The 13507-nt window shown below is 39.4% G+C and overlaps 1 protein-coding gene across 7 annotated transcripts in view; it reads left to right on the top strand.

Annotated features, from left to right (window-relative positions):
• Positions 1-8365, top strand: part of PTPN5 (protein tyrosine phosphatase non-receptor type 5) — an 82223-nt gene extending 73858 nt beyond the window's left edge. For all 7 annotated transcript variants that reach the window (XM_082762432.1, XM_082762433.1, XM_082762431.1 and 4 more), the window contains 3 exons: positions 1021-1181; positions 4362-4475; positions 7683-8365. In XM_082762432.1, the coding sequence (XP_082618558.1) occupies positions 1021-1181; positions 4362-4475; positions 7683-7776 (369 nt within the window). In that variant the 3' untranslated portion in view covers positions 7777-8365. The remainder of the gene's footprint in view (positions 1-1020; positions 1182-4361; positions 4476-7682) is intronic.
• The last annotated feature ends 5142 nt before the right edge of the window (positions 8366-13507 follow it).

Here is a 13507-nt window from a genome sequence, read left to right as displayed (position 1 = left end):
CAACCCAGGAGAATGGTGGAAGGTGGCAATCATGGAGGACTTCTAACATGCATCAGCTGATAGTCATAGGGACTTAACAGCCTCAGTGACAGAAACTATTCCTAGATTTTTGCATCTCTTTCTTTAGAAAGAATCAAATTTGTTCTTTTTTCCACCTTCATCTCTTGAACTCAGCCAGACGTGTTTAAAGAAAGGTGGTGGAAACTAACACCTCAGATCCTGGGCTTTGTGAAGCCATTTGCTTAGCCCTGTGCCAGCTGGCTTATGTAATGGCTGAAAGGGTAAGGCCAATTCCCTGAGCTCCATGTTATTGTTTGGCACCTTCAGGAATCAGGCATAAGGATGTCACTTTGAACACAAAATCAGAGGCACAGAGTGCTGCTTGGCACTCATAAAAGGTAAAGACACATTTGCTATATGCTGAGAGATAGAGGCAATCAGAATTTGTCTCATGAAAAGCCCTGGACTGCAACTAGATGCAATTCCCATCTTCCAGTGTCTCTGAATCTGTCACCATGTCTAAGAGAAGAGAAGTGACAGGAAACTGATAAGAGTCTGTCTGTCAGAAAAGAGAGAAAAATAAGCTCCCATCTCTATCCCTCATCTAGCTAGCTAGCTATCAAAGACAGAGATATGGCTCTTGGCTCTCTGTCTGTCAAATATATTATGAAAGCAATTATGTCACAAGTACAGCTCTGGCTATGCTGAATGAATCTGTCAAGAGGGAGCAGACTGTTTTGCACACAGCTCTTGGCACTAAAAGAGCAGAGTACTTTGGGGGTGAGGTGGGGAGGTTAGGTTTTTCTTCCTTTTTTTGAGGCAGTTTGCTGAAGTGCAGACTTGATCTTCGGAGTCCAGATTTGTGTTGCTATGCTCACCATTTGGTTCTCCTCTTTCTTTTACCACTGATTTGCTTACTGCGTTCCTAAAGGAAAGCCAGGTTTCAATGTGACTTTACAATTAAATTTAAAACAAACAAACAAAAACCACTTTGTGATGTTTATCTTAACTGGGTTGCAGAAAGGAGAAGAAGTCAGAAACCTGAAACATTACTGGTACACATCTTGGCCAGACCAGAAGACACCAGATCAAGCTCCCCCTCTGTTACAGCTAGTGCTGGAAGTGGATGAGGTAATGCAGAGTACAGAAGAGAAGAATGCCCCAGTGATTGTTCACTGCAGGTAAATAAATGATGTATTCAACTTCGAAGGGCTTCTTTGCATACAGTGGCATACTGTCGTATTGGCCGTCAGTCAGACATGTAAGAGATCTGGTCCAACTGCTTTAAATATTCTTGGAGCTCCTAAACTCAAGTTTTCTCTTTCCACCTTTATCATGCACATAGTCTGAGCTGAACACAGAAGCTGTTGATGGCTCAGTTACAAGTAATAAGTCTCATTTCATTTGTCTTACCAGAAATATATGTCTTCAGTAACCTTAAAAGGGCCATTTTACCAAAATGAACACACTGAATGAAACTGAGTAGGAAGATGCATGCAATCAGAAAAATAAGAACCCTTAACTACAATAATAATATGTTTTACCAATAAGAAGAACAGAAGTTCTGGAGAACAAAAGCAAGTCTTGTTTTGCTAGCGTTTAGAAAGGTTAAATGTGATTACATGAAAACAACAAGTCAGTTCTCAAAACAATTATTCCAGGTAAATTGCAAAAAATGTGGTAAGTGATGCAGTAGTACTGCCAGGATAATTTTCCATTATTTCAATAAAAATATGTACTTTGGGGATTTCTGTAAGGAATTTCACCTAGTTTTGCATAGTTTTTTTTAGGAAATGACAGATGGTTGTTAATCAAAAGCCATAGTAAATGAGATATCATATAACAGGAGTGTCGTTTTTTTTTTAAAGAGGCTGGCATGAATGGTTCATGTGCCAGTGTTGCCAAAGATCCACCTATAAGCAAATAGAGAGTAATCATTAATAGAATAGTCATAATCAGATCTCTTCAGGTTTATCTTGATTGTTTGATTTATTTACTTAGAACATGCATTTTAATGTAGCTACTGACAAGATCCTATGTCCAGGAAAAAAATGGATATCATGCTTAGGGCTATGATCTCCTGGAAAGCAGGTGTCTCAAAAAATAGCATGGAGGTTGTATTGGTTGTATATGAGCTCCCTGTATAACGCTGAAGATGAGAGGTTAAATGCAGTTCCAAATCCAGAAAAGGAAATTAAATAAGAAATGCAGAGTTGTCATTCCTTCTGTATGCAGAATGGGTAAATAATTAAAGTCTTATGTCCACTTTTCTGCCTCTGTTTTGGAATGGATTTTGAGAAATAGGGGAGAGTTCAGAGAAAAATAATGAATGGTTTGTAACAAGATCCCCTTTACCCTTGATATCTGTATTTCTCAAAAATCCCATTGAGAAAGCATGGTGTTTGCTGCAGGTGAAGATTCTGACCACTGTGTCACTTGCGCTTTGCATATTTGCCTTGTCTTCTTGTATGGTGTCATGTCCTTGATCTGGATATAATTTGGAGGCAATTAGGGCATTTTTATTTAAAAACAAAAAACAACAACAACCAAACCTAAGAGACACTAGGAGGCATGGCAATAGGGTTATGAAGTATTTTATGTGATAGGTGGGGACCAGAGCCCTTTCAGATTATTCTCAGTTGCAGTCATTTTATCCAAAGAAGGAATTTAAACTGATGCCTCTAATTGAGAGTGGTGTGTGCAGCAAGCCATTAGTCAAGGCCTGACTTATGCAGGGTACTTGCATCTCCTTTGGCCTCTGTGGGAGGTCCTCAGTAGATCATAATCTGGTGGGTTTGGCCTTCAGTGATGTAAAGTAACCCACCTTGAAGAAAAAAATAAGTACAAGCCTAATCATGAAGCTATTCTTAAAAGCAATGTAAAGTTAAAGGAGGCTAGCAGTCTTGGTAAGGTCCTGTGGATAGTGTGGCAGTCTTAAAAGGATTATGACTTTTTTTCAGCCACTGAGGGACTTGCAGCTTGGCCTGGGATAAGTATTCTCTTGGTGCTGTTTGTCTTTGAAAATGTCGCACCCTCCCTTTGCACAATAATGAGATTTATGGATGGGAAGCAGCATACAAGAGATGTGTACAGTAGTCTATTTGATTATGGTATCAAATGTAAGGTGAGGGGCTTTTTTTTTTTTTTTTAATCTCTTGATGTGCATCCATATGCATCAAAGAATATTTTGAAACTCTGAAATGTCTGAAGTATTGATAAACAAACTAGAAGATAAATTGAGACATGAGGCACAGAGTTATAGGGACAAGGAAAAAGAAGTCAGGTAGGTACCTTCATCACAGTTATTTGACTATAAGACTGGGATTAGCTCTTAGGGAGTAAGATGGCCCACCAAACTTCCATTGAATTGCCTCAATCATTCTGTAATACAAGTTAAAACAATTACAATGTAGCTGTTGTAGCTGTTGCTAATGCAGTTTCCATAACAAGCATAAATACTGAATTAAAATATATATATATATATACAATCAAAGAAAAACACTATTAGGAGTCAATCAGCAGCAGCTATCTGCAGACTCCATTATTGCTGGTACATTTGTTGCCAGTGTTTTTGTGTTATGACTTTAACACAATTTAAATGGAAGCAGGATTTCTTACAGTTGTGTCAGGTAATTATTCCTGAGGATGCTCACTTAATTATTTAACATATAAGAAGGGCTGTCAGCTTTTGCTGCATTGTTTTTTATAAGGTGATAAGAATTCACAGCTTCAGTAGCACTGTACCTTTGAGAATAAAATCAATTCTGGTCATTAAGCAAGGACTGAGTTGGATACAAAGATATTCAGGAAAGGTGAAGCTTCTTTAATAGTGAATTTGTTGTATCCTACTCTAATTCAGAGAACTAATAGATTGCAGAACTGATAACAAATGGCACCATACTTATCATATTGCTGTTAGCTAAATTGAATTACTAAAGCAAGGGGGCTTTTTCACTGTACCTATGAATGAAAAATAGCTTTCAAAGAAGCTGTAAGGATTAAGAATCTCAAAGCAAAGGCTGCCCTCAAAGCGAGGGTTGATCTCAAAGCAAGTCTAACCAAGAAATACTATTTATATTCTTAGTTTGACAAATTCAATGACATATTAGGTAAGACAGTATGTGGTAGTCTGTTTTTTGGCACTATATGTGAAATAATCATGCTTTTAATGCAAACAGCTCATGCTGAATCGTGTTGTCCTGTTGAAGCCATTCATATTCACAAGCACCCACTTGGCAGAGGTTGGAGGGAGGAAAGGAATAATGGGGTTTGACTGCTGGTTTTCCTGTTAAATGGGTGCAATGAAGTTCCAAAGCCCTTCTAACTTGTTCACTGCTTCTCTCTCCTTTTCCCTCCCTTAGTGCAGGCATCGGGAGGACAGGCTGCTTTATTGCAACTAGTGTCTGTTGTAAACAGCTGAAGAGTGAGGGCATAGTTGACATATTGCGAACAGCCTGCCAGTTACGGTTAGACAGGTAAGAAAACCTGTTTCTTTTCCAGAAAAAAAGAAAAAGAAAATTGGTAACCTTTCCCTTTACCTAAGGAGAACAAAACAGGAAGAGGGAGAACATTCCTGGAACAAAGTTGTCCTGTTCTAAGCAATTCTGTCTTGCCTGTTGTATGAGAGCAGTAAATTTTAACAAACATCCCTGGCTAGGTTCATAGCTGGTATCCAAATCTGTGCAGCTGTGCAGGCTTGGAATGACCTTCCACCAGCAGAGGAGCTGGATCAAAGTTGCACTTGTTTCAGAACTGTAGATCAGCTCTTTGCTCCCAGAAGGAAAATTGGCCTCATGTACTTGGAGCTGTGAGCACTGTTGGGAGGGCACTGCTGCTTGGGACCTTGTGGGGAGGGGGCAAGCATGCACAGGCTGAAGTGTTTGCAGACATATGAAAGGAGCTGTGAAAATCTCCAGAAATTCAATGGTTTCCAGTTAAGTATTTCTTAACACACCACCTTGAGTTTGATTATGAAGTAAACAGACTTGAATTTTGCACCAGAGATGTTATTTTTCCTCTCCCACTGGTTTCAAGTGCCATCAAAACATGTCTCAGTGCTCTCTCTAATGATAATGATAAATGTAGTCGGGGGAAGAGATGTCACGAAAAACATACCAAAGATTTTTCTGAGGAAAAAAACCTCAACCCCACGCTGAACTTTATTTCAGAGGAGAAATTATGCTCAGTGGGAGGCAGAAAATGAAATGCTTGCTGCCCTGCTGAGGCTCTGATAGACAGGGACCTGCAGGGGCTTGGAGATTTGGCTATTTCAATGGATTTCAGGCCAAACAAGGAAAGGCCTCTTAAGGAAAAAGAAAACCAAAATATGAATAGTGAGTGCTGGTTGTCCATGGCCCAGTGAAGTATCTGGCTGGATCTGATATATCTTGTGTCCATGACTAGTATAACACGGGAAAATAGCCACGCGAATGATGGTCAAAGACACCTGTTTACAAACATAGTTGGCACAGAAAACAGATTAAAAATACTTGCTTTGCTGGGAGAGGGCAACTGACAGTCATTTGTAGAGGCAGAAGGGAGGATGCAACAGAGCAAAAGCAAGCCTTCAGGGGCCACTGTTGCTGCTGCATACCTCTTGTTAGTGGGGTGGGATATGAAAAAGCCATTTAATCTCATGGGAGGAAATACTCAAGATGGAAAGCAGTCAAATCACCACCTTGCTATAGGGAAACATGGTTTCTTCAAGGAGTGAAAAATCCCTTCATTCCTTCACTGATTCCCTTTGCAAAAAAACCGTGCTTTGGGCTTTGCACTGCTGGCCAACAGTTGGTCCTAACATAACACGGTATGACTAAGGAGAGGAAGTGATCATTCCTGCATCCTTCCCGCAGTGCTGAGACACATTTGCTGTCCTTCCCCAGAATGCAACTCAAATTTGAAAGGTTCCTGTGGCAAGCAGGGGTGAAAGAGTAATATCTCTGTTCTGTGCCAAAGCCTGGACTGCAAGCACATGCTGTGGTATGCATGTGCGGGAAGGGGAGGAAGCTACTGCAAAACAGGGAACGAGATAAAATGGAAAATCACTTCCTGTGGTCTGAAACTTGATGGCCACCCTAGTGCTTCTGTTGCTACAACTTCAGGGTCCAACCTTGCTGTTAATGGGGAGCAGTTACCAGATATGACTCAAATTCCTTGTGTGTCATGGACTGACATAAATATATTTCAGTGCTGTGCATGGCACAGAAGGACTCAAATTAACCATGAGCCTGTGTTAAATAGAGCAGATGGAGAAGAGATGCTCAGCTAGGAAATAGTTTCTTTAAAAGCACACTGTTTCCCACCCTTTGCTCATTGATGAGAGGTTGAAGCATGGTTCCTGTTCATTGTTAAGAGTGTGTTTCAAGCATTCTGTTAGCAAAGTAACTGCAAGAGGCTGAAGAAGGAGGTTGTCTTGAACCTTCATTTACCTTCTGGTAGCATTACTGTGTGATCCACAATTGTTAAGCTGGGCCCCAGAGAAGAGGGCAGTTCCTGAGGGTGGTGCTACCAGTCTGCTGCCTGTTTGGCTCAGAGGAAGCAACTTTCCATTAATTTCCTCTGATTTCTGAAGGAAAGCATCACATGTTCTCTTTCTCAAGCTGGCACAGTCTGGTTGGCACTGGCCACCCCCAGGCTCCCATGTTCCTCAACACCACTTGTTTTAAATTCCTTTTGGCAACACATTCCCTGGATCCATGTGCCAGCACTAGTGCTGGCACAATTTTGTATAAACCTGTGAATTTGAACTACAGGTTTTAATTATTTTCATAATGAATTATGAAGAGATCATATCACTGTTATGAGGTACTCTTAGCAAAATTTAAGGTGTTTTTCTTTTTCATTCATTTTTGTCTCCCACTGTAGTATTTGGGTTCATTAATATGGTACTTATAGAAATGCACAGAGAAGCAAATTGTGCTTCTGCTCCTGCTTGCATTTCCTTTCAGATTTGCAGGTTTAAAGAGAACAGTAAAAGCTGAACCAAAACACATTTCTGCTCTTGGAGTCTCTTACTAGTCAAGGTGTGTTGGCAGTCAATTCAGGTAATAGTTAGAGTTGTCCTTTGTAAAAATTACAGTGTCTGTTCCTGAATCCTGCTCTCAATCATCTGGTTTGCTGGTGATCTTACCCCCCCAAAAAACACAGTCTGGGACAGCACAAAGATATTGCAGACTGGGAAAGTAGGGTGCTGCATCAATTCTCTGGGCTAGCCTGGCTCTCTGTAGTCCTGAATTTGTTCCTGAATTCAGTCCCTAGTGCAACTGTGAAGTCTTAAATGAGCTAATTCACCTCTTTATATTCCCCCATCTCATATCTGTCAGTGTAGAGCTTTGAGGTATGGGTTGCTTTTTGCCACATTTAAAATGGTGCTTAGAATACAGGTGCTACAGCCAGATATATATATGCAAATGATGATGGCATTGTCTTACTGGATTCAGGCCTCTGCTATCCTGTTCTGACTTGTTTCTGTTCCTTGGTTAGCAGAGACTTTCAGAACAGAGCTCGAGGTTGCACTGCAAGCTGGTTACAATCAATGGGTGCTTTCTCACTCCTTTCAGGAAATGTTGGAATAGATCTTTTGTGTGTAACACCAGCTTCATGCTAGCTGTGCCATTTCCTAGTATGTTATTTGCATGTAATAAGGCTACTGTTTCCCTCCCCTTTTTTTCTTTCCTTTTCAGGGGAGGAATGATCCAGACTTGTGAACAGTATCAATTTGTCCATCATGTCATGAGCTTGTATGGAAAACAGCTTTCTAGAGCAGCAGAAGAATAAGTGTTCATGATATTCCTAAAGGCTAAAACCAAGAGAACTTTTGACTGCATTCAGATATATTTCAGATCTGATAAGAGATGCATGGTAACCTGGCTGTCTTAGCTGGAGAGAAAGATATATTATTTTACTTTGATATTGCTTTTATGCTCTTGTTTGCATTGACATTTAAGAGCTGAGGTACGCCTTGTCTTAAACATATGTGACAGGACATTATCTTCACCAAAAAAGGCTTATTTATACTGTAAATAAGGATAGTAGCTTCATTTGTTACAAAATCAAAAAGAAAAAAAAAGTCTTCAGTTTGCTATTTTTAAAAGATAATTGCTATTATATCCAAATACAGTGTGAAACTTTTTGAATTGTCATGCTGAAATGTGCCGTATGTTGACTAAGCTTGAAAGTAAATTTTTGCCTCTTTCTGATTGTTTTTATATATAAAATTACCGAATACTGTGTATATCGTAAACCTTCTGAGCCTCTGCATTGAAAGATTCAAGTAGATTCATGTTGAAATGTTTCACACGTCATGTTTGCTTTTTTATTGTTTTTGTTTTTTTTTTGTTGTTGTTGTTTGTTGTTTTTTTTTTTTTTAAAGCAGTCCCCACCAGCGTTATCAGAACTAAAAGGAAAAATATGATTTCATTGATGTGAGTGAAATTCTTGCCTCCAGTTCCTACCAGCAACATACCTTGGTATCCTTACAGCTGGGTGAATCTGAGATTGATAGTGGAGAAGTTAATCTGAATTCTTCATATTTTACATTTCCTTTGTCAATGTTTTGGCATCTCAACATGGAGCCAGATTTTACTTTTGCAAGTATTTTCTCTTTTTGCATATTGAAATCATAATCCCAATACAACTTCCCCAGAAATTTGAGGAATTTAAGGTGAGGAATTATTATTCTTTTAATTCAGTTCATCTTTATCAAAAAATGAATAACAGAAACACTTGTGTTCTGAATTTAAACCTGTTTCAATGCTTTGAGAGTAACTGAGTGCCCAGTGCTCATTAAAACTAGTATGACTAGAAATGTAAATCTTGCAGGCAGCTTTAAAAAAAAAAAAAAAAAAAAAAAAAAAAAAGTCTAAATCTGTTAGCTGTTCTTTGATACGTTTCCCCTCAAACCCAATTGAGACAATTGTTAGCCCATTATAATCACTAGTCCAGGCAACAGCATTTCCTTTAAAATAATAGACTACTGACAGACTTTTGTTTTTAGCCCTCAGTCTGGCTATGCAGGCTTAAGTTTGTGTTTAATGCTTAGAGATAAGCACGTGTTTCAGTGCTCTGATGAGCAGAGAAAAAAGGAGGTACGTAGGACTATTTACATGAAAGATGAGTGTTTTGTGAATAGAAGCTGTAATCATCTACTGCAAATAATTTGCTTCTCTGTTTGTGACAATAACCAAAACCCACTGCTTTTGTTAGTGCAGGAGATTCTCTGAACTTACTGCACTTCGTTATCAGGAGAAGGGAAAGCAGCTCTCAGAACAGTAAGGGCTGATCCTGCTCTCACTGAGGTTTTGCCATTGACATCAGCAGGTGCAGGGTAGGGCCAGAAATGTTATGCCTACAACTTCATCACTGTGCAGAAAGCTTCCCAGTATTTCAGTACACATCCTTTATGTTTATTCTGTATCCATGAACCTGTAAAAATCCTGTCAGCAGGGTTTGCATGAATGTGTGGCAAAATGTGTTATCTTTAAACCACTTGATTTTATTGCTGTATTTAAAATATTTCCTTCAGTGAGAAGCTAGCAGGAAGAACTGGCATTCTTTTTAAAAATACTGGCGGTAGTCATTAAATAGAGCAATAAACTTAAGCTTTTGAGCATAACATGACTGTTAGTTTTATGTAAACCTTGCTAGCTATGTTCTTCCCATTGCTACTGATTCTTTCAAAAGGGTAACGCTATTTTGTCTGAGCACTCCTTAGAAATAACAAAAGCACCACTGATGTTCTGAATGGCATTGTAAGTGGAATTCCCTATAATGTTTTCAGCTGTTCAGTGCCCTTCAGTGTCAAAATTGACTCAGTGAATAAAATGACTTGTTCTGTCATCAGCTTGCTGTGTATCTAATAAAGAATATTTGTTGATGATGGGGTAGGATTGTGCATGTAGGAGAGAAGTCGACTGTATAAGCTGCCTTCTGTACAAGGAAACTTTCTAGAGGAGAATTGCTTTATGGCAAACAAGGTACGAAGGGCTCTTAGCATACTGACAAGGTCCATATGCAGATCTTCAGCAGGCACTAGTCAGCAGTGTGGTTTGTTGACTTGAACAGAAACAATTTTTACTGGTGAATGAAATCTAACCTGCTGTCCGCTCCTATTCTGCATATGTGGAGTGTCCTGAGAGTGTGGCCATGGGTAAAGTCTGGCTGTTTTGCATCAATTCACTAGTATAAAGCAAGTGTCAGCCTACTTCCCCTCTCTGGTTATGAGGACTGCCCTCCTGCCATCTCACACCAGGCAAGAGCATGCTGCTTAGTCAAGATCAAAATATTCAAATGCCTCTTAAGTGTTATTTTGTCTAACAATCAGAGCTAATCCTCTTATTTATACTTCAGCCTTACCATAATTAACATTTCTTTTTTAAAAAAATAAATAAATAAAAAGGGGGGAGGGGGGTCTGAAGGACCTTGTATTAGCTGCTCTGGTCTCTTCAGATGGCAGAGGTAGTCTTAAGTGTTCAGGATTAGCAGAAAGGATCTCTGACCATGCAGAAGCACTTGAGGTGAGTGGAGCTGCTGTTTCTGCTACTTAGAAGGTTTGAAACTGAGCTGACAATAGGGACTAAGCCAAACTGTGCATCTCACTAGGCTTCAATTTTTACTAGGCACTCTAAGAAAAAATTCTAGCATACTTTATGCTCCCAAGCCTATTTATACCTGAAACTGCAGTATTAACACCTACAAACAACACAGTTGTTCCTCAAAGGGATGAATTCCTCTCCTTGGATAAGTTAGCATGTAATAACCTGAGCTAATTTTATTTAGAACTGGCTGTGATGTCTTCCCTGTCAGTTTCATAAACTTTTTTCACACTAAGTGTGAAAAGACTAAGGCAGAGCCTAGATCAATTCCTTGTTTGTTCATCGGTCACTGGCCATCATGCTTATGCAGTTATCATTTGTTTCACTTGTGGTAACAGTAATGACACTTTCTGTCCTTTTGTAGGTCTTCTGAGATCTGCAGACACACAGGATTACATAAAAACAAAGACTAACATAGCATGAGGGAGCATGAGCTGTCCCCAGGTAAAGCATGACTGACTCTCTCAAGGGTCATGATAAGTTACTTTGGTCAAATTACTTTGAAATATCAGCTATCTACTATGTACAATAGTGTCACACTTGCACAACTTTCAAAAGCTGCTAACAATTTTGGATGTTTCCTCAGTAAGTACACTATTTAGGAAAATCTTAATGTATGAGTTTGTAGTAACAAAAGGACTCAAGATCAAAAAGATCATGAAACAGAATCTTGGTTCCCTTCATTTCCCTGCTGTCTCTGCAGTGGAGGAACTGTGTAGATTGCACAGTAAGGTGGTCTTAAAATCATTTGGTGAGTTGGTAAGTTTTAGAAGTGGATCTGAAGTATGACTTCAATTTGTTCTTACCCTGCAAATCATTTTAAAGGGAAAAGGTAATTTTACAAATTGCTAATCATAAATGTCTCTTTCTAATTTTGACATAAAACATGTTTTGTGCATCTGCTAAAGAGGGAAAAATTGTTTTCTGAGATAAGTAGGGAATAACCTTATTTCTTCTGCTGAGGCAGTAGACTTGTATTGGCTGATGTCTGTGAGAGTGACGATTAACATAAGATAACATAGGGCAGCTCGGAATTCCTGCAGGAAAAAAATGACTCCATTCAAAAGCACAAAAGGAATATATGAATGAAAGCAGCATTTGCAGCTCTGTTTATAAGGAACAAACATTCAAAGAACTGCATGCTCTAGAAAATTGGTATCTAAAAGTAAGTTTCACATATTCACAAAGAGGTGAATTCCTTCTATTGCAGGCAAGGAAAGAGAAGAGTCCACTCTCCTCTGAGTACTGATACACAGATCAGGCTCCAGCACTTGAATACATCTGAAGCCACATTCTCATGGCATAGCATGAACCTTCACAGAAGGGAGTACAATTAACTTCAATACAGAAGATCTTCCCAGGCTTTGTGATTCATGTAATTCCAAGTAGGGCAGCAAGCAAGATTTATTCAGTTGATAGCAAAGCTGAACACAGAGGCTAAACAATTTACTCAGAATTAAAAGTCTTACTGGCATCACAGCTGGCAGTATGGTTCACAGCATCTAAGAGGATAAAGTTGGCAAAGGACTCAGGTATTGTAATTCCTGCCCCTCATTTCTCTTTCATCACTGGACCATGCTCCTCAAATTCCATGTTTCATATCTCTTGTTTCTCTTATCTGCTTGTTGCTCCTTAGGCTTGAAATACAGTAAAAATAATAATAAAAATAGTAATTATTTTTATTAGGAAAAATAAATAACTCACTGTGTTGCACTAGTTTTAATCCAAAGTGCTGATAGCTAGTGTCTTCCAGGGACCATCTCTTCCCTTGGAGAGAGCCTGTGTTGCCAGACACCCTTCAGAGGGCCTCAGAGGACCTCTTCTGCCTACCTTTTGATCTCAATACATCTCAGAATTTTGGGGACAAAAATATCTGCAGTACTGTGCATCTTTAGACTAAAGACATTTCTCCTTTGGGAAATGATGCCTGAGTCAAATTTTTGCTATGTATGGCCTTAACTCCTCTAGTCCCATAAGCAGCTACAATGTGTCTTCTTTTCTCTGCAAAGGCAATGCTTCTCCCCAGGGATCAGAGGGAAAAAAATCTGCATAGATCCTTTTGGTCCAATCTTTCTCCTTTGCATGCTTATTTAGCCTGTTTGCCTCTGAAGTGGACATAAGGAAAATTGTCAGGATTTAAGTCAAAGCTAATAAGGTACTACAGAACAATAGAAACCTCCTCTCTTAACAGATAACTTTGATTCCTTTTGTCTCAGAAGAAGGAAAAATGGGTGTGATTGGTTTTTACTACATCTACTGTTACTATCTTCGTACTTAGGCTGGTGTGAGGAATAATGCAGAGCAGACACCCAGCCATCACAAAGGTCAGGATAATAACTCTTCATTAGAGAATCCGTCACTCCCTTCTCTAGGCCTACGCCTGGCAGTGTGGCCAGACTTAATGATCCAAAGTGAAAGATCTTCTCATTCATATACATTAGCTTTTTCCTACAGCACTATGCACGCATGTGTATGCATACGCACATGCCCACTCAGTGCGCCACAGTAGCTGGCATAAGAACAGAAGGATGAGGGAGGACTCGTGAGCACTGTGAAATGAGCATGGAAATGGACTGCCTGGTTTTTGAGTCTGTTTGGAATAGTGGGTGGAATTGGAATGGGTTGGTAGTGCTTTGTTTTTGTTGGGGAAAATGCGACTCTCAGGCCAGAAAACAGGTTTCTCTGTATCTAATTTGGGCTCTTGTTTCTCAATTAGAACACTGAAGGGGTAAATGCAAGTCAGTTCCTTGACAGATTTATTAGACAAGCAATAAATAATACCTGATCCACTTTACAGCATGACCAATCCTATTTCCACACTATTCTGATTTGATGAATGTATCTGTGTTAATAACACTAACTTCTAGAGAAGAAAGCACAGAGCCTCTGTCATGCTGGAATACTTCTTTAGCCTG

This window comes from Aythya marila, assembly GCF_965140915.1.
Source record: "Aythya marila genome assembly, chromosome: 5".
In the NCBI taxonomy this organism is placed as follows: domain Eukaryota; kingdom Metazoa; phylum Chordata; class Aves; order Anseriformes; family Anatidae; genus Aythya; species Aythya marila.
This window is presented reverse-complemented; position numbering and strand designations above follow the sequence as displayed.